This window comes from Sporobolomyces koalae (genome assembly GCF_050403365.1).
Source record: "Sporobolomyces koalae JCM15063 DNA, S_koalae_JCM15063T_v1_ctg9, whole genome shotgun sequence".
Classification (NCBI taxonomy): Eukaryota; Fungi; Basidiomycota; class Microbotryomycetes; order Sporidiobolales; family Sporidiobolaceae; genus Sporobolomyces; species Sporobolomyces koalae.
In genome coordinates this window covers 1-20,368 of record NW_027481762.1, presented here as the reverse complement: position 1 = coordinate 20,368, position 20,368 = coordinate 1, and the positions used below count along the sequence as shown (strand labels likewise).

Sequence of the window (20,368 nt, the reverse complement as noted above, 5' to 3'; positions counted from 1 at the left end):
TCCCGGGTTGGCAGTCTGAACGCGTGAACCAGTCAACGTCAACGCCGTCATACGCTTTCTTCGCCCATCTCGACCCGCCCTTCGCCCTCGGAACTGAGGACGTGGACTACTCGAGCAGCTGTTGAACCTGTTCTCCTCGCGTGAGCATTGTCTTTCAATGCTTCATCCTCAGGTTGCGCTCAAGCGAACGCGGAGCCAAGGTTGACCGAACCTTCCAACCCTCGCTTCTGCCTCCGCGTCGACGTTCTTCGGATAGGTTCAAAGAGGCGGGTCTCCTGGCATCAGTGATGGCCCAAATACCGCTGCGGCCGCCTTCGCCGTCTCGTCCATCCGGCACTGTGTCTCCCGCGCGGCCCAACTACCCGAGTACGCTCTCGCTCGGCCCCGCCTTGGACCTACAATCCACTCCTACCACGTCTCCTTCGACCTCGACTCCGCTCGCACACCCAGCTCTACCGAGTGAGTTTCGCAACAGTCCAAAGCGCCGCCATTCTCGAAGACCTTCGCGTGCCGAACGGTACGAACACCTCGTCGAGAACGCCCGGACGACCCTCAGGAACAGTCATCGCAACAGTCGAGTCTCGACCGGCACGTCGTCGATCCCGTCGACATCGAATTTCAGGTTCAGTCGAGACCTGAGTTCGACGACAGGTCCGGGTCAGCGTACGAGTTTCAATTCGATCGACAGCAGGAACGATGGCAGGCGAGGGAGCCTACATTTGATTGGCGAGCGACTTGGACTTGGGCCGTTTGGAGCACCACCCACTGCGACCACGAGCGAGATTGGGCTCGGAATTCAAGAGGCGCAAGACATGGAATCGCTCGCGTCGTCCGCCGCCCCTACGAGGCAAGGTTCTCCAGAAAGTCCTTCACACCCAATCGACGAACGAGAATGGCGAGAAACCGTCCGAAACTTGCTCCTTGTGGTCGATGGAATGGTAATCCTCCTCTCTCTCTCTCTAGCCCTGTCGACTGCACGAGCTGTGCTCATTCTGCAATCTGTCTTGTGTATGTAGTCTCAGCAATTGTCGACCCATGACGAGTTGGCGGCTCAACTCAAAATTGCTCAATCGAACCTGACCCTCGCCGAGACTCATTCCGAATTTCTCGAAGAAACCTTGCGCCGTCGCGAAGTGTCAAACAATAGCAACCTAGGCACTCCGTCAACGCGGACGAGTACCAACCTGCAGAGGAGATCCAATACTCTCGACGAAGAGAGCGTTTCGTCCTTGTCTTCTGCAGGAAGCGGAGCTCGCAGCTTCTTCCGATTGCCGACGTCTTCGTCGACTTCTTCAGCACAGACTACTACGACTTCTTCGAGACGATTCCCGACCAGCTCGCCCTCGCTGCCGCCGATCCCTGCCAGCTCGGTACAAACGACTCCTTCTCTACGGTCATTCGCAGCTTCGCCTTTGCTCGGAACCGGAAACGATGCGACCAACTCGCGGTTTTCGACTTCGACCCTCGCTTCGTTCGACTCGATGCCATCCGCGGTCACGGGGGGTTCCGATGCCCCAACCACGTTCTCGGGCGTGACGGAGCAAGAATACGAACAGTTGCAAACAACGATCGACGCGTTGCAGCATGAGACGGCTGCACTACGAGTCAATGAAGAGAGTCTCAGACGCAACAATGACAAGATGGTACAGAAATGCGCCGACCTCGAAAAGACGAAAGAAGATTTGATGAGTGAACTCGAATCGCTCAGTGTCGAATTGTTTAGCGAAGCAAACGCTCTCGTATGTTCACTTCCAAATCCTGAGCCGTGCTTCAGTTTTCTGATTGGACATTGCGATACAGGTCGCGGAAGAACGCAGAGCGAGAGCTGAAGCCGAGACGAAACTCGAACAGTTGCAAGCCGAACTCGAAACGCTCCAATCCGAACTCGCTTCGATGCGAACTTTGCTCAACTCGAATCGAACGTCCCAATACTACGATTCTCGTTCGATCGATTCTCCTGACTTGCCCGCTCTCCCTCGTGCTCGAACGTTGACTGCCGACCAGCAATCATCGTCGGCACCTACCTCCCCGCATGAACCGCTTGAGCATTCGCCTTCGCTCGTCGAGATCCCTTCGACTTCAAACCGACCCGTGTCGACTGGGCGCAAATGGTTTTCATTCGGAAGGTCTCCGTCGATTCCCGCTACGACCTCGGAAACACCTTTGACGCCGCCAATGCCTTCGCTCGGAGTAGGAACAGATCAAGGTACCCCTACTCTATCAGTGTCACCGTCGCTCGACCCTTCGACTCCAATCGTATCTGCTTCGACTGCGAATCGATCAATCTCGGCACCAATCCCGACCTCGCAAGGACTCGGCATTCCAACTGTTCGACACAGTCACAGTATGGAACGCAGCAACTCGGCCAACAGTTTTGTCACGGCTAGATCGGAAAGCTGGTTCGGGTTTGGATCTTCGACCAAGGACCCGGTTGATGATCGAAACGACACTGCCTCGTCGCACATGGACGACTTTGAAAGAACTGAATCTCCACTGCCACCGGAAAAGGAACCCGAACTCTTGTCTAGGAACACATCGATCAGGAGTTCGATCGATCCGAAACGACTTTCGAATGCACCCTCGTTCAACCGGGACGCAAGACCGGTTTCACCAGCACCTTCGCACTCGACTACTCATTCAATCTCGACCAACAAAGATCTGCCCATCGCAGTTGCTTCACCTCCTTTGCCACCGCTACCTCCTCAGACTCCTGTCGCGTCGAACCGGCCAAGCCCAGTCTCGGAAGATTTCGAGTCCGACAAGCTTCCATTTTCCTCGACGACGACAAACACGACTGCAGCAACAGGTGTTACTACGAGACCGGTCAAACTGAAACTTGGCGCTCGACCCCAAGCGATCCACATTGCCGCTTCGTCCTCGTCGTCGTCACCAGATCGATCGATTCGGATTCCATCACCATCAGTCACTTCGTTCCCGGTTTGTCATTCTCCCGCATCGAGCGCTCCAACCCCAATTCGTAGCGCTTTTGGAACTCCAACTACCCCGACCTTTCCTCTCGATCGTCATTCTCCCAACAATTCCGCAACCTTTGACCGAACAGTGACCTCTACTTCCCATTCTCGATCTCCTCCTTCGCTTCCTCTGGCTCCAAGTCCAAGATCACGTGAATCGTCATCCCAGAAAGCTCTCCCTGTCGTCAACGATATCCAGGACTACCACAAACCCGTTCGAAAACCCATCATGATCTCTCCGAGACCCGGTAGCATCAGTGGTACTAGTTTAATGTCTCAACAACAACAACCGCCACCTCTGACACTTCGAATCGATACTTCCTCTTCGTCTTCGATTTTGCCAAAACCTACTGAACGAGGACCTAAATCTGCACAACCTCTTGGTACAACTCGTTCAAACGAAACACTAGGAGGAAGTCGACCCAGTTTGTTCAGGAACAAATCAAGTCTCTCTCGTACGAACCCTACTTCTGGTACAAATTCGATCGCGACCACCCCACGATTCTCGAATTTCAAGGATGCCAACATGAAGAACTACTCGATAGGCTCGACATCGACAACGATACAATCTCCGGTGGATGGAACGAAAGCGGTGGAAGATTTGGACAAACTCATGGAGAGTATGATGGACATGTTTGATCCGTAGAAAACCCGAATTCGAAAGGAACCCCCCAAAAGAATTCGTCCCTACATACCAAGCATAGCATTTTCGGTTCTTACTCATTTTCTATCCGCTACAAGGCATTGCCAGATCGTTGCTTTTTCCCATTCCGAGAAAATCAGCAGCCAGCAGGCAGAAACTGTTTTTCTGATATAAAGGAAGTGCTCGAAAGATTTTTCGAAGGGACAAGTCAGCGTTTTTTTAACACTGCAAGTTGTTCAAGCGATTCAAACGGTTCCGGTCGGAACAAGAAAGAGAACCTGAAGCAAGTGAGAGCCTGTGTACTCAAAGATTCCAAGCTTGATGCTGCCCATATCTCTCTCTTACTGACTCGCGGTACAAACCCTTCTATGTTGTTTCTTCACTGAGTGAACCCTGGCTTTCCCATTCACAAGTGGAAGTAATGGGAGCAGGATGAAAACTGCGCTCGGTTCTTTCTGAAGTCACCGGTCACCTATAAGGAGCCTGTGGATCCAGAAGTAACTCTCGAAGCGTGCGAAATGGCTAAGAGCAAAAGGCGTCAAGAGAACGAAATGGGACTTCAGTGGCCCGCTCAAACCGGAAATTTGAAACTACGGCAAACTACAGCTACAGCGAAAGAATTTTTTTGTTCGGCATCCATTTTAGAGCTTGCCGTTCTCATCTTGTTGCGAGAGTTGCGAGATGTAGACCATAAGGTCGACAATAATCAGGGAATCCTAGCCAGAATAAAATCGAGGACATTGACAATATTGACGCGAGGTGGGAGCGATACATTCGAGTCTTGCCGCTCAACTGCTTCAGACGGGTACAACGCCTCTCACTGCAGCGTTCACTACGCGCACGAGCACAAGATATTGCCAAACTCGAGCTCGCCTCCCTCCGGCGTACTCTGAGGCTTGAGCAGTCTGTGAGCGGGACACCGACTGTCGCGAGGGCCGTTCTCGGACTCCGGCTCTCATTCCCTTGACACGAGCCTCCTCCTTAGTCTGTTGCCTCGAGGATCTTCTCTCTCTCTTGTTCTCTTTCCCCCTCCTCTTTTATCTATCGCACTTCAGCCTTTTGCTCCGACGTTTACGTCCCCTGTTCTCCTACTCTTTGTGAGTCCGACTGTGTGTCAACATTGCAACCCAATATCTCGCGTGAGCTCTACAAGGCAACGCTTCTACGATTCCTACTGACCTCTGCAAGGAGTGTCCACTACACATACCTATATAAGCGCGCGATATCGACGCAGCTGGCGCGCACCTAGTGACGCAGCGAAATTAGCAACGTCAACCCCCGGGCCCCCGTGGACCCTCGCCCTGTTCACACAGTCCTCGGCACGCCTGCCGCGCGACTTCTGCGCACTCTACTCCTCTCGCCGTCTTCTCCCTCGATCGCTCGACGGGCTAAGCGGCCGCCTGCGCCCCATCATTCTTGGCGACAGCAGCGAAGAAGAGAGTGCTTCCCGGGTCCCGATCAAGAAGAGCCAAAACGATTCGTCATCAACTCGAGCAGCTTGCGCACCGGGAGGCAACTCGGATTTCAACTCGAATGGCAACTCGGACAACGATGGAGACCGCGCTACACCTGACGAGCCGAGTAGCGAAGAAGAAAACGACAACGAGATCGACAAGGCTGAAGCCGCGAAGGGATGGATGCTTCTAGGCGAGAGTAAGGAAGACATTACTCGCCAAGCCAAGAAGCGCGTCCAGAATCCGAAGGGCTACACGACCGAAGGAGACCGGGATTACGTCGTTCTCCAAGGAGACCCAAAAGGTCTTCGGGGTCACGACGCGGCTATTGTGAAGGCTATCGCACTCGAGTTAGTCTTTTGATCGTTGGAGAGAAGTGAACGGAGAAGAGAAAGACCTTGAGCCGACAGCGTCGTGACCCCGAAGACCTTTTGGATCTCCTTGGAGAACGACGTAATCCCGGTCTCCTTCGGTCGTGTAGCCCTTCGGATTCTGGACGCGCTTATTGGCTTGGCGAGTAATGTCTTTCTGACTCTCGCTTAGAAGCTTCCATCCTTTTGCGGCTTCAGCCTCGTCGATCTCGTTGTCGTTTTCTTCTTCGCTACTCGGCTCGTCAGGTGTAGCGCGGTCTCCATCGTTGTCCGAGTTGCCATTCGAGTTGATAGCCGAGTTGTCTTCCGAAGCGCTGCTCGAGCTGCTCGAGCTGATGACGAATCGCCTTTTCAGGCTCTTCTTGATCGGGACCTGGGAAGCACTCTCTTCTTCGCTGCTGTCGCTAAGAATGATGGTTCTCAGGCGGCCGCTCATCCTGTCGAGCGATCGAGGGAGAAGACGGCGAGAGGAGTTAAGTGCGAGGAAGTCGCGCGGCAGGCGTGCCGAGGACTGCTCAGAGTACAGCGGAGGGAGGCGAGCTCGGGTAGGGCAATATCTTGTGCTCGTGCGAGATGAAAGCGAGCGATTTTGCAGCGGCTGAGCGAGTTGTTGCTGGAGGCCTGAAGAGAGAGAAAGGAAGCGTTCGCCGTTCGGGATCGAGATTTCGCGTCCACCTCTCTCCATCTCTGATGAGCTGAATCTTGAGCGAGCGAGCCGCTGAGATCACCAAAAGAGCCGCACAAACAGCGATTGCCGCTTGATCTTATTTTCGCTGCGATTCGGAAGCGAGACAGACGCCGTGCGATAATTTACGGTCAAGACTTCGAGCTACATACGACATTGACCTTCATACGTACCTTGCGTCCCGATCTAGAGCTCCTAGCTGACTAGGAAAGCGAAAAAGCGGGTGCTTCGTCGTGGAGACTTGGCGTTACTGCGGCAACAAAAGCTGCAGCGACCAGATGGGATCGTCTACCGTAGCTTCACGAACAAGCATCTTCAAGAGTGTCAAGGACTATCACACATGAAATTCGAGGTCCGAGCCGAAAGGGTCAGAAAAAAAAGTCGACGAAATCCGATTACGAGTCCAAAGAGTGCGGTCACCGTCGACTTTTTTTAAGCACTGCGACCTGCGTCAAGGGCACGAGCTACATCACACGATCGTCAAAAATCTTGCCTATTCGTCAATGGTGGGGCTCGAAAAGCAAGCTCTCGCGCGGTCCTTGCGCAGCCACGACTCGTAACATGCACCTTCCGAAGTGTTTGTGAATGACACGCACCACTCGAACTCCTGTATGATAGTCGTCTATCAATATGGCTCCTCTTGGTACAATGGGTCAATGTGTTTGTTCATGAGTGGTGCATACCTTGCAAGTTTCCAAATTGCGACAAGTTCGCCATTACACCCTACTCGCACAATGCAGCGACCGTTGAAAAGGTTACTCTCGAAGCATGCAGACTAGACAGAAATCAGGACGGCGGCAGGAAAGGGTCAAGAAAACGAAATTGGACTTCAGTGGCCCGCTCAAACCGGAAACTACGGCAAACTACAGCGAAAGAATGTTTTTTTCTCAGGATCCGTTTAGAGCTTGGCAGCCTTATCCTTGGCGGCCACGAAAACCAGAAGGTCTACGACCTTGTAACGTAGAAGAGCAGGGACGCAAGAGAGAGTCAGTAAGGTCGTACAAAAGAAGAAGAAGAAGAAAAAAAAAATGTTTGAGACTTACGCGACGCGAGTAACCGTACTCGTTATCGTACCACGAGATGAGCTTGACAAAGTTGTCGTTGAGCGAGATACCGGCAGCGGCGTCAAAGACGGACGAAGCGGTGCAACCGATAAAGTCGGTCGAGACGACGGCGTCCTCGGTGTAGTCGAGGATACCCTTGAGCTCTCCCTCGGAAGCCTTCTTCATGGCAGCCTTGATGGTCTCGTACGAAGCACCCTTCTCGATGCGGGCAGTAAGGTCGACGACGGAGACGTCGGCGCTGAACGGAAAAACTCGTCAGCGAATCTTGATCGTGTAGGAGTGGGTGACACGAGAAGAGACACACGTGGGGACACGGAAAGCCATACCGGTGAGCTTGCCGTTAAGCTCGGGGATGACCTTGCCGACAGCCTTGGCAGCACCAGTCGACGAGGGGATGATGTTGGCGGCAGCGCCACGTCCTCCACGCCAGTCCTTGCCAGAGGGACCGTCGACGGTCTTTTGGGTAGCAGTGGTAGCGTGACTGCAAAGCGAAACAGATAAACAAGTGAATTCTTTTAAGAGGAAAACCGACTCGTTTTTGACTCACACAGTGGTCATGAGAGCCTCAACAATGGTAAAGTTGTCGTGGAGAACCTTGGCGAGGGGAGCAAGGCAGTTGGTGGTGCAGGAGGCGTTCGAGATGACGGTGTCCTTGGGGTCGTACTTGTCAAGGTTGACACCTATGCAATTGATCAAAATCATCAGAAATTGCTCCCGATTCGAGGATTCGAGGATTCGAGATGAAAAAGAAATAGATCTTGACTCACCGCAGACGTACATGGGAGCATCAGCGGAAGGAGCCGAGATGACAACCTTCTTGGCTCCACCCTTCAAGTGAAGTCCGGCCTTCTCGATGGTGGTAAAGACACCGGTCGACTCGACAACGTAGTCGGCGTTCGACTTGCCCCAGGGGATCGAAGCGGGGTCACGCTCGCCGTAGACGTCAATGGCGTGTCCGTCAATGACGAGCTTGCCGTCCTTGGTCTCGACGGTTCCCTTGAAGCGACCGTGGGTCGAGTCGTACTTGAACATGTAGACCATGTAGTCAAGGTCGATGAAGGGGTCGCTGAGTACGCAGAACAATAACCGTCAGTCAACCTGAACAGGATCGGGTGTGAGCGACAAGATGGGGAAAGCAACGCACTTGATGGCGACGACCTTGGCATCTCCGTGCTCGATGGCGTTACGGAGGACGATACGACCGATACGACCTGAAGGAATGCCAACGAGTATCAGCGGCTGAACCGAGTACGAGACCAGAAAGTGCAACTGACCGAAACCGCTGATCGATGACAAAACGCGCGCGCGAGTCCGAGCGAACCCTGGTTAGCAACGTGTGCGATTTCCTGACAACGACGAGAAAGGGCGTAGCGAGCTCACTTGATTCCGACGTTGACAGATCCTTGGCCAGCAGACCTGTGATGAGAACAGGCAGAGAGAGCAGGTGCGTGCGATGTGAGTGAGCGGGAACCCAACCAGTTGTTCGAGATTGTTCGATCACAGTCTCTGGGCAACGTGATCCCTCGAGACCGTTCGGGACGGTGTTGGATAGGCACAATCAAATGACTTGTGCTACTTACATTTTGATAGAGTTGAGAAGTGGAGGGGGGGGTGAGAGGGAAGAGGAGAGGCCCAGCAGCCGGATTCCTCTCGAGATTCCAAACTCCTAATTCGAATTGCCAGCAAAGTATTCAAATATCATTGGGCAATTATATTCCCAAGTTCCGGAATCTCTGCATCCTCTCTCGGGCAAACCCTCGTGACTGGTCGTCCCGGAAAGCTCCGAGAAACGATTCGATCGTTCCCGGGAACCAACTCGCCCGCCCAAGAGAAGCAAATCGAACTGTCGAGACGTCGAAAAGGCGTCGAAACACCGTCAAACTCGTGAGATCGATAAGAACGCTCGAGCCCAACCATTGCGAAGGTCACAAAACTGATCATGTCCTGATCTCACCTGATTGCAGCTTGGACATCTTGTCAAGCCATGTCCGTATAGAGTAGAGTACTAGTCACTATCTGAGTAATCTTAAGCGCGAAAGAGAGAGTGTTGTCCGTCAAAGCGAGCCGAGGCAAAGTCAGCTCACAAGCTCAAAGTCTTTCTCGTCCAGGTGTTCCAAATAGCACTGTTTGACACGTTGGCAAGGATCGGCAGGGTCATGGGAGCATTGTGACCGATTTTGCCAGGTTCAGCGAGATCATCACCTCTACCGAGACAACGTGCGCGAGCATGACACCGAGATCAGTTCCCACAGAGTGAGATACAGTACACGTTCCAACCTGGGTAAAGCTACTACTTTTCGTACACAATCTTGTTGATCAAACTACCGATCCCTCCCGACAACTCGACCCGAAACACATCTCCATCCTTGAAATATTCGGGTGGATTCGAATACGCTCCGATTCCATGTGGCGTCTGCGCTCGTGGGACCCCAGTCCATATGTCAAGAGTAAAATCGTTAGGGCCAAACGCCTCGATCGTATAATGGCTGCCAGATTGGTCTCGGCGGTGGGTCCACTGAAGAGGAAAATGCACTCACGCCTGTGATGATTAGAGTTCCCGCTTTCAATGTCGTACCTTGAGAAAGGAACGATACAATCTTGGGGATGGAAAAGATCAAGTCACTTGAAGAGGAGGGATCAAGGTCGAATCAGTCACAGGAAGCCCATGAAATACAAAATGAATCGAGGTAAGTTGTTGCTCACGTTAGAGGTGACTCTTGCATGACCTTGTCGTTCTTGAGACCTCTCAGATGCAGTTGAGATGGATCAGGAATCGTTCGAGTCGAGACGACGCATGGACCTGATCATGACAAAAGAGATTGTGGTTCCGAGATGAGCGTTTCAAAATCAGCTGTCACGATCCGCAACGTTTTTTTAGGACATACCCATGGGACAGGCCTTGTCATACGATTTCGATCGACACCATTGCGATGTTTCAAATTGCGTCTTGCGCGATGAAATATCGTTCGTAGCTTACAGAAACCAAAAACACCTCGTTCAGCTCGAAACAAGACACGATCTACCGTAAAAAAGAAAATTTTGCGCTTACCTGTGTACCCGAGAACATAGTCGAGTGCTTGTTCCTCCGAAACATCCTTGCAGTCTCTCCCAATCACGACTCCCAACTCACTCTCGTAATCTGCCGTTGGTACCGGATCCTCGTCGAGTGTGAATTTCGGGACAATGACTGTGTCCGGGTAGGGAGATGCCAGGGTTGTTGAAGGTTTCAAAAAGACGACTGGGATGTCTGGGATGGGCAAATTGCACTCTTCGGCATGTTTGCGATAGTTCAATCCGATACCTGAAAAGGCGATTCTTACTCTTCAGTTCCGAATTCCGGTTCAAGAGGGGGGTTCGAGAAGGGTTTACGTACACCGAATCGTCCCCACTTCGTCCTCGGAGAGAGGACTCAGCAAAGTGTCGACTTTGACCTTGTCTCCGGTACGTTGTCCAGGGTTCAAGATACTGTCACCCGAATACAGTTCGACTTCGACTGGTTCTCCTCGATAGGTTGCGAGTCCAACATCGATTTCAGGATCGACAGGTTCTCCGATCAACCAACTGCCGCGAGGTGGTGTGGTAGTGGGGGTGAATTCGGGCGAGGCTTTGAATCGAACGAGTCGAGACCACGAAGACATGGGCGCGCGGTGGAAGTGTCGTGGTAGGAACGAGTGCGACGAGTGACCGACGAGTCGAGGGATCAGTCGAAACATGCCGTTAACAGAGAGTCAACAAGCCGAGATCTGTTTCCGTTCCGAGTGGAGGTTTTTGCACTGCGGAGTCTCTGCATTTCGTGACTAGCGGGAGCCGCAGCAAAACGCAAGCAACAGTAACAACCAAGTAGAGAGCGGAAATCTCTAGGAAAAAGCCGGAGGAGGGAGAGAGTGAGAGTTGTAAACAGATTTTTTGGCAGACTTCGACATCTGAAAGACAACGGATAAGCTCTCGCAAGACCATTCTGGTGCATAAGCACAGGTGTGATCAATGGGAGTCGAGAGGGAAAGAGAAAGACGGAAGCGACAGCGAAAAACTACTTTGGAAATACAGTTCAAAGATTTTGGAGAAAACACACATAGACAGACAATTCTCAGGGACCCTGATTGTAACACTATCTAGAGTCGAGGAGTGAGTCAAAGCTTGTTGGGCTGAATGAATTGAGTTCCCTCTGTGATTGAGCAGCGATCGAAATCCAATCAGCTCGGAAAGAAAGAAAAACCTCGCAACCTTGAGACGGGAAGGCAACATACTCGTGATCGAACCTCCGAGCTCGCTCAGGCAGTCCTTGAGGAGGCTCTGCTCGTGCGAAGAGAGCTTGCCGAGAGGGAGGAGCTTCTCAACACCGTTGGGCTAGAATGATAGCAGGGTTAGTCACCAGGGTTCATTAGCTCCGCGAAGCGAGAGTTATCAAAAACGCACGCCGAGTTGGACCGGGACCGAGAAGAAGTCGAGCTCTTGTCCAAGCTCTTGCTGGAGCTCGGAGAACTCCTTGACGTAGACGTAAGAGGGAGCAACCACGTTCGACTTGTTGTCGAAAGCGGCCGAGAGGAGGTCAGAAGCAAACTTGTATCCAGCTGAAAATTGGCACGCGAAAGCGAGAGTCAGCAGAGACAGCGAGAGAGACTGGGGCAGAATGTAGTGCTCACCGTAAGCCATCGAGAGGGTCGCAGATCCGGCTCCGCCCTTGGCCTCGACGACCTCGTCACCACCGAATTGGATCCTCTTGATCAGCGCCGCGAGCTTGGCCTCGTCCGAGAAGAGCGACTCGGGGAGGGAGGGCTTCGCCTGCGAGAGAAGGGGCACGATCGTCTTGCCCGAGTGACCACCAATAACCGGGATCGTGTACTCGGCGGCCGAGGTGGGCTTGCCGATCGCTTGAGCCGACATGGTCGACGAGCGAACGACATCGAGAGTAGTGACACCAAAGACGCTTTAGAATCGAGAACGGCGGGAACGTCAGACAGAAGTTCAAATCAGCAAGTCTGGCGGCAGGGAATCGCACGCACCGTTTCGGGTCAAACACGCCAGCTTGTTTGAGGACCTCGGCAGCGATGGGGACCGTCGAGTTGACCGGGTTCGAGATAATGCAGACGAATGCCTTGGGGCAGTGCTCGGCGACGCCTTGGATCAAGTCGCGCACGATGCCGGCGTTGATATTGAACAGATCGTCGCGGGTCATTCCGGGCTAATGTCATTACGCACAGTAGAGATCGAAGGGTCACAGGCAGAGGGTGCAGCAGTGTGGAAGGAGTGTTTTCCAAGCGAGTGCAAGTGGGGGGAGGAGAAACGAGTGCGAGAGCGGATGGGCAGGGGTAGAAAGGGATTCGAACGCGAATGTCAGTGTCTGTCTGGTGCACACGAGGACCACACAGGGTAGGAATGGGATTTGTCGCGAGCACGAGTCGAGTTTCGGTTGGGACAAATCGATTTCGCGTTGAACGTGTGGGGTCCATCGCCTCATCAGCGTCTGCTCAACGAGTCACGCTTGCCTCGCTGCAGAGTCATCCTGATAGTTCTAAGACCAGCCTGTCCTGTCCCAGTCTCGACTCGATCGCCGGACCCACGAAAGAGAAGCCGATTGAGAACGCACCTTTCGGGGCACTCCAGCCGGGATAATGACAATCTCGGCGCCAGAGAGCGCGTGCTTGAGACCATCGTCGTCCTTGGTGTAGCCGGTCGTGACAGCAGGGGTGTCGACGTGGCCGACATCGGCAGCGACGCCCTTGACGAGGGGAGCGACATCGAACAGGGCGAGGTCGGTAATCAGGGGGTTCTGCACGACACGCACGACAACGCAGAGCTTGAGTATATTGCAGATCCGAAAGAATCGGTACGTGACTGACCTGCTTGAGAAGGAGGGCGAGGGGTTGACCGATTCCTGTGCGCCGGTGAAGTCAAGTGGGGTCAGTGTCCGGATCTCGCGAGACGGGGCCACCTGGACACGCGCTCACCTCCAGCGGCGCCGAGAAGTGCTGCCTTGACCATGATGTACGAGTAAGTGAAAGGGGGGAAATAGAGCGGGAGAAAGTTGGAGCGAGAGAAGCAAGAGCCAATCTAGTGAGTGGTAGAGAAACCGGACGGCGCAGCGTGCGCATGGAGCGAGTCGGAACGACGCTACTCCTGTCAATCCGTGTTGCTCCGCATCGAATATTCGAAAAATAGGGGGTAATTACCACGCTGCTTTCGCAGGGTTGTACTATCCTACCATGACGACGTAGACTGTGATAGCAGCGAAAATGCCCTCGCTCGAAAAATAATTCGGGGTCCGAGGGTTCCGGCAAACTCGACCACTGCTGACATCCGGGAGCACCGCTTCACGTCCATCTCGGACATAGACAACATGGCGAATCCTCTGCCTCCAACGCTGCCCATCTTACCGTGAGCTCTTCTTGCAAGACACCGCAGTCGCTGTGCGCTGACCACTGCGCGTGTCGTAGCTTGCCGCCGAATACGGTCCTCTATCCGAACCTACTCCTCTCGATCCAGCTCCAGAGTAGACACGCGATCGCGCTTGTCCGATCTGTCGTAGATGTAAGTCTGCCCCAAACGGCCTCGCTTGCCCGTGCTTGCGCTTAGTGAGCCTCGATTGCGATATAGGACGCCGCTTCGGGTTCTTCGAAACTCTTGATCGCTTGCGTGCCCCTCAAGCCCACCGATCCCATTGCACAAGAAGCAAACAAGCTGCTCACTGGACCTGAACCGAATGGCACCCGAAGCGAGGACGCCGAGCAAGACTCGACCGCCACTTCGGACCCGTCGCAGCTCAAATCGCTCCGAATCGAGACCGATCAGACCACTGGCATGTCAGTCAACTCGCTCTCGGACGGCAGACCGTTGCCAGAAGAGCTGTTCGATTGTAAGTTCTAGTCTCGCTCGTTTGCCCCTCGACCCCCACATCTGACCGGATCGAGCGCACGCCAGATGGCACCGCTGCACGCATCGTCCGACTCGAGCGACTCGCAGCGGGTGGATTCCTCGCAGTACTCGAAGGGATTGCGCGCATTGCGATCGACTCGACCTCGTATCCTTCGCCACCAGCGCTCTCGCCTTTTTACTCGGCCCGGATCTCGCTCCTCGCGTCCGCGACTTCCCTCCCCGGCTCGCACGCCCCTCTCGTCACGCGACTCCGAACAGTTACGCTTTCGATTCTGTCGATTCTTCCGGGCTCTCCCACCCCGCTCCCGTCGTTGTTTGATCGCAAGCTGCGGCAACTCGCGACGCGGCTGTCGCTCGCGTCCTGTCTGACCTTCCTCGACACCTTGTTCTACTCACTTCCACTTACGACTGCGACCAACCTCTCGTTCCTCGACAAGTGTCGCGTCCTCTCGCTCGGGGACCCCGTTGACCGCCTCGAAGCCGGGATCGAAGTGCTGGCGAAAGTTCTCGACTCGCTCGAGACGAGTACTGTCGGTCAAGACAAGGTCGACGAATCGGCGAGCAAGCGACAGCGAGAGTATGCCCTCATGCAACAACTGCTCGCGATCAAGCAAGAACTCGACCAACTCGCGAATTCGTCCGGGGCAAGCTCAACTCGTTCTGTCGCCCGACGCAATGGGACCGAGGCGAGGAGGTCGATCAAGGCATCTACTGACGAGGGTGAAGAAGATGAGGGTGACGAATTGGCCGAGCTCGAGCACAAGATTCACGAGAAATCGTTCTCGGACGAAGCAAGAAGAGTCGCACTGCGCGAGTTTAAGCGCCTTAAGAAGACTCCGCCGCAGGGTGCCGAGTACGGAGTTATCCGTGAGTATAGCTATTCCTCGCCGATCTCGCCCGCTTTCCCTATTCGTGTCAGAATTGTAATCGCTTACGAATCCACGAAACGAATATTGCCTTAGGCACCTATATCGAGACGCTACTCGCAATTCCGTGGACCACAGCAGACGCAACACCGCTGCCGTTGTCTCGAGACTTTATTAGTGATGCTCGCAAGAAGCTCGACGAGGATCATTACGGCCTGAGTTCGTTCCTCTCCCTTTCCAGACATACTAGGGCTTCTCACTGAGGCGTAAGTCATCATGTCCGTACAGCCAAAATCAAGAAACGCTTGCTCGAGTGGCTCGCCGTGTCTCGCTTGCAACAAGATCGACTTGCGCATGCTCAAGCGCCAGCGGCATCAAGTCTTTCAAATTCGACTGTTGCTGCCGTGTCGGAAACTGCAACCAGCACTGCGGTAGTTCCCTACGTTCCTCCTGCACCTTCCAACTCGATCGAGCCGTCACGAGAGCGCAATCTGCTCAAGTCTCCGATCTTGCTGTTGCACGGTCCGCCTGGAGTTGGCAAGACTTCGATCGCGCGTTCCCTTGCCGACGCGATGGGTCGCAAATTCGTCCGCATTTCTCTAGGAGGAGTGCGTGACGAAGCCGAGATCCGAGGACACCGACGCACTTATGTTGGAGCCATGCCAGGCAAGCTCGTGGCGGCACTCCGGAAAGCGGGCACGTCGAACCCCGTCATCTTGCTGTCCGTCCCCTTTCCCTGCTCAATCATGGGAACCGTCTCTTGATTGACTGACGTTATTCGCTATTGTGCGTATGCAGCGACGAGGTTGACAAAATGGGCCATGCGAGTCACCACGGAGATCCGAGCGCTGCCATGCTCGAAGTTCTTGATCCGGTTTGATTTCTTCCCCTCTTTCGTCGCGCTGCAGGAGCGTTCACGTTCAATCTTTCTCTACTGACTCGTGTGTTCTGGTCACATTTGCACCCCATACAGGAGCAGAATTGGTGTTTCGAAGATCACTACCTGGGCATGCCGTCAGTCGTTCCGCTGGTTTTGCTAGGGGTAGACGTGCAAACCCGCTGATCCAAGCTCTCGCGAGAACAGGCTTGACCTCTCGCAGGTACTCTTTATCGCTACTGCAAACTCGCTCGAGACGATTTCCGAACCGCTGTACGATCGAATGGAACCGGTCGAACTGTCAGGATACATTGTTGAGTTTTTGAAAACAGAATCCGTTGATCCTACCTCGAAAGCTGACAAATTTCCTTCTCTCTCTAGCATGACGAGAAATTGTTCATCGCTCGTCACAAACTCTTGCCAAAGCAACTCGCGGCGAACGCGCTCGATCAAACCCTCGTCTCGATCGAGGACTCGACCTTGTTGCACCTGATCCAGAACTACACTCGAGAAGCCGGAGTGCGTACTCTCGAACGAGTAATTGGGTCCGTCTGTCGTGCGAAAGCCGTCGAATACGCTGAAGCGCGCGATCGAGCACGAGATTCGAGATCCGAGCACGAACAGAACGACTTTCAACTTGCACACCTCGTGCAACACGGGTACCAACCTCGGATCGAAACGCAAGATCTCGAATTGATTTTGGGAGATACGAAACACGAACAGGAGGAGCTTGGATTGACGGGTAGGATCGGAGTTTCAACGGGACTCGCTTATCAAGGCAGTGGCAACGGATCAATCCTTCGTAAGTTCCTCATATTTGATATTCTCGTTCGGCAAATGATCGCAGGCTACAGGCTCTGCTGCTGGCGTTTGATCGTCAAGGCCTGACCGATACGAACTCGCTTGGACGTGAAAACTAGATATTGAAACGTCCCTCATGCCCGGCAGTGGGAGGTTCCACCTAACCGGTCAACTTGGAGACGTCATTTCCGAATCAGCACGACTCGCGTTCGCATGGGTCAAATCTCACGCGTACGAACTCGGCATTTCGGATCAAGTTCGGGAAGACGTGTTCAAACATGTCGATGTACACTTGCATTTGCCTTCGGGGAGTATCAAGAAGGATGGACCTTCTGCAGGAGTCGCTATAGTCGTTGCGATCGTTTCACTCAGTTGAGTTCCCCGACTCTCGCACATGCTGTGACGCTGCATACTTCCAAGTTCCTGTTTCACTGATGGATTTCTCGCTTGGATCCGAACCTTAGTGCGAGGTGTTGCTCCCAAGGCTTGCACTGCCATGACGGGTGAAATTACGTTGAGAGGAGATGTCACTCCAGTTGGAGGAATCAAAGAAAAGGTATGTCTCTCCTACTTGAAAACAAACCCAACTCTCTCGAAAAATCCAAAGTTCTTGGACTGACACCTAAATTCTCACAGCTACTTGGAGCGCATCGAAGTGGAATCCGAAGGGTGGTTCTGCCCTTTGGGAACCGCAAGAACGTGTATGGAATCGACGCAGGTTTACCGACTCGAGTCAAAGACGATCTCGAAATCGTATGGGTTCGAACCGTTTCCGAAGCACTTGAAGCGACTCTTCCAGCACTCGACCCGGATCGAATGGGTAGACGATCTCTCGAGATGAGTAGACTTTAAGTTTTTGCGACTTTTTGTTGTTTAACATGAAACTCCCTTGTTATGTTGTGTGACCGTTTTGAGAATTGTTTCATTTTCCTTAGACCAAATTACAACACGAGAAGAGAGACGGAATAAAAAGAAGACAAGGAGAGAGAGGGTTATTTGGGAATTGTACTCTCAGAAGAATGTGATCATGCACCAGTGAAGGGTGCTGGAGGTACTGCTGCCACTTCGCTCAGAACTTGTGGTTGCGGTTGAACCGTTTCAGGTACTGCTGTCGCCGCAGCGGAATCCCTAAGAAAGAGAAACACAACAGCGGGTCAACATCCGTATATCGGAATGAGCCAAAAACTCGGAAATACGAAAACTCACCACTTGATGTTGAACTTTGTCACTCGAGGTTTCTCTGCGAGGACCGAACGCACGAGTTGATCGATATGCTTTGAAGGGTCCGGAGCGACGATCCCTTTGGCGGCAGCGTCCTCTTCGAGAGAAGCTTCGTGTTGAGCTTTCAACGTTGCATCACCGTAATCCGTGTTGACGTAGTACCCGATCCGTACAAACTCTTGATCGTTGTAGGAACAGGTCAAGAGGATCACGGTCACACCGACGAGATCTGAGGATGGGATTCGGTCCGGTAAAGGTGCTGCTGCCTGTTTAGTGAAACGCGAGCTCGAACGCGAATTAGTTTTCCTCGTCGTGTATACAGGAAATATGAAAGGGGGGGTCGGGGGGACTTGCCTCGAACTCGAAACTGTTGATCCCCACTGGTACGGGTCCGACCATGCACGTGTCGAGTTCTTGATCAAACGATTCGCTCTCGGCAGATCCAACGTACGTGAGTTTCCACTCGAGGTCTGTTGCCAACCTCCAAAGCGAGTCAGCGCGTCGGCGCATCAAGAGGTGGGAGAGAAAGAGCGCGTTAAGACGGTACCATCTTCGAGTGGAGCCATGCACTCGAACGTGATTTTGAACACGTAGGCATCGGTGAAGCTCGCAGGATTGTTCAGGACTGTGATGTCGCTGAGGGAAGCGACGCGCAACGCGAGTGAGTAGACGCGTCCCGAGGTTTCGCACTCGAGAGAGAGCCTACTCACGAGATGTTGATGATGCTCATCCTCGAAGATCGTGCCTAGTGCGAGTATTGAAACGAGTGCACGGTCGAGTCGGGAGAGAGTTGGCGACTGATGATCAGCCTCGAGGCACGCGCGACGAAAGGTGTCCCATCTCTCTGCCTCACTACACTATCCACCACCGACAGACCGCAATGCCTATTCCCTTTGTAGCCAAGGTCAGTCAATGTCTGTCAGCATGCAAGTCTTCAAGGGGCTGTTAGCGATCTATGCTGATCCGGGCACCGACCCTCGCTCGTCATGTTTCCCTTCAGCTCCTCGGTGGAGCCGCAACCGTCACGGCTGCTAGTTTCGCAGCTTCGTCCACTACCAACACTAAGCCCCTCCTCGCGCAATCGACGACGCCCTTCTCCCGTCCCGAATCGGTCGAACAACACCGCTCCAAGGTACATTGGCACACGCTCGTTAAACCCCCTCCTCCTCGATCTCTAGTTGGGACTGACACCTCGATGCGAATTACCAACTCAAAGCTCTCGCTGTACGAGAAAGACTCGGACTTTGTCACTCTCGTACCAGAGAAGAGTCCTCTCCAGGACGAAGTCGCTCAGATCCGTGCCGTCGTTCAAGATGCTACGAAAGGTCTCAGGAGTTCAACTGCCGATGGTCGTAAAACTTGGTTGAACTGGGAACGCCAAGCTGAAGGTTTGTTGTCTTGCAAGCGAACCCTATTACCCCCGGAATGCGGGTTTGCGCCCCCTCTGGGGAATCAGGTTTCGGGAACTGATCCTTTGGTCGTGCGTTGACAGATTCGCTGCAAAAAATCGTCTCTCCGAAAGATCAACTCAACCCCGGTGCGATGTAGTAAGTTCGAGAGAACCCTAGCTTGATCGCATCCCCCTTTTTGCAAATCAATCTTTCGCAAAGAGCTGACTCCTTTTACGCTCTTGTGAACAGCGTCGCGGTCGCGACCCTGGCAGGATCGATCCTTGGTCGGAATCGTGAGCCTCGCTCGCACTCTGTTTCAGCGCTCGAAATGACAACTCTCCCTAACGGTGGATTTTTCTTTTGATCATGTTTTATTAGGAAACTTGCTGGTACGAGCTGCACTGCCACCAGCTTTCCTCTTGTTCTCACTCGACTACTTCCTCCCTCACACGGCCGAGAACGTGTGGACTCGAGCTAGAGCGTTCGAAAGTGCACACTTGCCAGAGTTCCAACAAGCTCGACTCAAGTTGCAATCTCTTGTCGGCAAGTAGAAAAAATAAAAAGAAACCTCTCGAGGCTTTTCTTCTTGATTCAGAGTTGATCGCGTGTTAGGGAAGGAGTCGAAAGGGGAAAAGAAAACAATTTTGTAGACGAAAAGACCGAGTTGTACGGTTTTCTTATGCGATCGAAAATCCGTGGACGTTTTTTGGGAGACGGCGACCCATCTTGCAGATCGGTACAGTAAAAGTTCAGACATGCAGATGCAACGGAGAGGCATTGGAAGTGCGTAGCCAAGCGGAGATGTGCTGGACTATCTTCGGGTTATCATCCAGGCTACCACCCTGCAAAAGCCTTAACCGATCCAAGCAAGCCATACTTGAAAGTGATAACGATAGTTGCATTTTCCCGCCCCACGCGATCTCCACCCGGGTAAGCCGCAACAACAATCAACAACAATCAACGACAGTGCCAGGCTGAGCAACTCAGCCCGGGCCAAAGGTAAAGAGCGACACGGAACCGGAAGAAAGCATGGGCAACGTGCGGCGTGCGGGTGCCGAGCGAATTTGCCGGTGTGCAGTCCTGTTGTCACGAGCGGTCTGTGTCAGCTCGAAGCTCGCGGGCCCGCACGTATGCGCGACGAGCGAGTCTG

The 20,368-nt window shown here is 53.4% G+C and overlaps 8 protein-coding genes across 8 annotated transcripts; 3 read left to right on the top strand and 5 right to left on the bottom strand.

The window, feature by feature from the left end:
* Positions 1-287: 287 nt before the first annotated feature.
* JCM15063_002402 (uncharacterized protein) lies at positions 288-3,618 on the top strand (the record flags this gene model as incomplete). Its single annotated transcript, XM_076677502.1, has 3 exons — positions 288-938; positions 1,017-1,739; positions 1,801-3,618. The coding sequence occupies 3 exons, from the start codon at positions 288-290 to the stop codon at positions 3,616-3,618; spliced, it is 3,192 nt and encodes a 1,063-aa protein (XP_076535200.1).
* A 1,802-nt stretch (positions 3,619-5,420) lies between these two features.
* On the bottom strand, positions 5,421-5,876 carry JCM15063_002401 (uncharacterized protein; the record flags this gene model as incomplete). Its single annotated transcript, XM_076677501.1, has 1 exon — positions 5,421-5,876. One exon carries the CDS (start codon positions 5,874-5,876, stop codon positions 5,421-5,423), a length of 456 nt encoding a protein of 151 aa, XP_076535199.1.
* A 1,147-nt stretch (positions 5,877-7,023) lies between these two features.
* Positions 7,024-9,347, bottom strand: JCM15063_002400 (uncharacterized protein; the record flags this gene model as incomplete). The annotated part of the gene is made up of 9 exons (XM_076677500.1): positions 7,024-7,077; positions 7,169-7,427; positions 7,494-7,670; positions 7,737-7,869; positions 7,957-8,255; positions 8,334-8,400; positions 8,464-8,471; positions 8,570-8,605; positions 9,274-9,347. The coding sequence occupies 9 exons, from the start codon at positions 9,345-9,347 to the stop codon at positions 7,024-7,026; spliced, it is 1,107 nt and encodes a 368-aa protein (XP_076535198.1).
* A 132-nt stretch (positions 9,348-9,479) lies between these two features.
* On the bottom strand, positions 9,480-10,827 carry JCM15063_002399 (fumarylacetoacetate hydrolase family protein; the record flags this gene model as incomplete). The annotated part of the gene is made up of 6 exons (XM_076677499.1): positions 9,480-9,602; positions 9,727-9,811; positions 9,893-9,989; positions 10,075-10,161; positions 10,239-10,490; positions 10,563-10,827. The coding sequence occupies 6 exons, from the start codon at positions 10,825-10,827 to the stop codon at positions 9,480-9,482; spliced, it is 909 nt and encodes a 302-aa protein (XP_076535197.1).
* Positions 10,828-11,319: 492 nt separating this feature from the next.
* Positions 11,320-13,171, bottom strand: JCM15063_002398 (malate dehydrogenase; the record flags this gene model as incomplete). Its single annotated transcript, XM_076677498.1, has 8 exons — positions 11,320-11,354; positions 11,437-11,536; positions 11,606-11,760; positions 11,833-12,116; positions 12,193-12,371; positions 12,777-12,959; positions 13,030-13,064; positions 13,138-13,171. 8 exons carry the CDS (start codon positions 13,169-13,171, stop codon positions 11,320-11,322), a joined length of 1,005 nt encoding a protein of 334 aa, XP_076535196.1.
* A 355-nt stretch (positions 13,172-13,526) lies between these two features.
* On the top strand, positions 13,527-17,458 carry JCM15063_002397 (uncharacterized protein; the record flags this gene model as incomplete). The annotated part of the gene is made up of 13 exons (XM_076677497.1): positions 13,527-13,564; positions 13,624-13,717; positions 13,784-14,042; positions 14,108-14,929; positions 15,025-15,147; positions 15,217-15,649; positions 15,727-15,802; positions 15,902-15,942; positions 16,013-16,118; positions 16,187-16,607; positions 16,726-16,977; positions 17,071-17,162; positions 17,243-17,458. 13 exons carry the CDS (start codon positions 13,527-13,529, stop codon positions 17,456-17,458), a joined length of 2,973 nt encoding a protein of 990 aa, XP_076535195.1.
* Positions 17,459-17,631: 173 nt separating this feature from the next.
* On the bottom strand, positions 17,632-18,557 carry JCM15063_002396 (ASF1 family histone chaperone; the record flags this gene model as incomplete). Its single annotated transcript, XM_076677496.1, has 5 exons — positions 17,632-17,734; positions 17,813-18,093; positions 18,182-18,297; positions 18,375-18,463; positions 18,538-18,557. 5 exons carry the CDS (start codon positions 18,555-18,557, stop codon positions 17,632-17,634), a joined length of 609 nt encoding a protein of 202 aa, XP_076535194.1.
* Positions 18,558-18,707: 150 nt separating this feature from the next.
* MIC26 (Mic26p) lies at positions 18,708-19,769 on the top strand (the record flags this gene model as incomplete). Its single annotated transcript, XM_076677495.1, has 6 exons — positions 18,708-18,731; positions 18,828-18,959; positions 19,044-19,215; positions 19,320-19,374; positions 19,468-19,511; positions 19,597-19,769. 6 exons carry the CDS (start codon positions 18,708-18,710, stop codon positions 19,767-19,769), a joined length of 600 nt encoding a protein of 199 aa, XP_076535193.1.
* Positions 19,770-20,368: the final 599 nt, after the last annotated feature.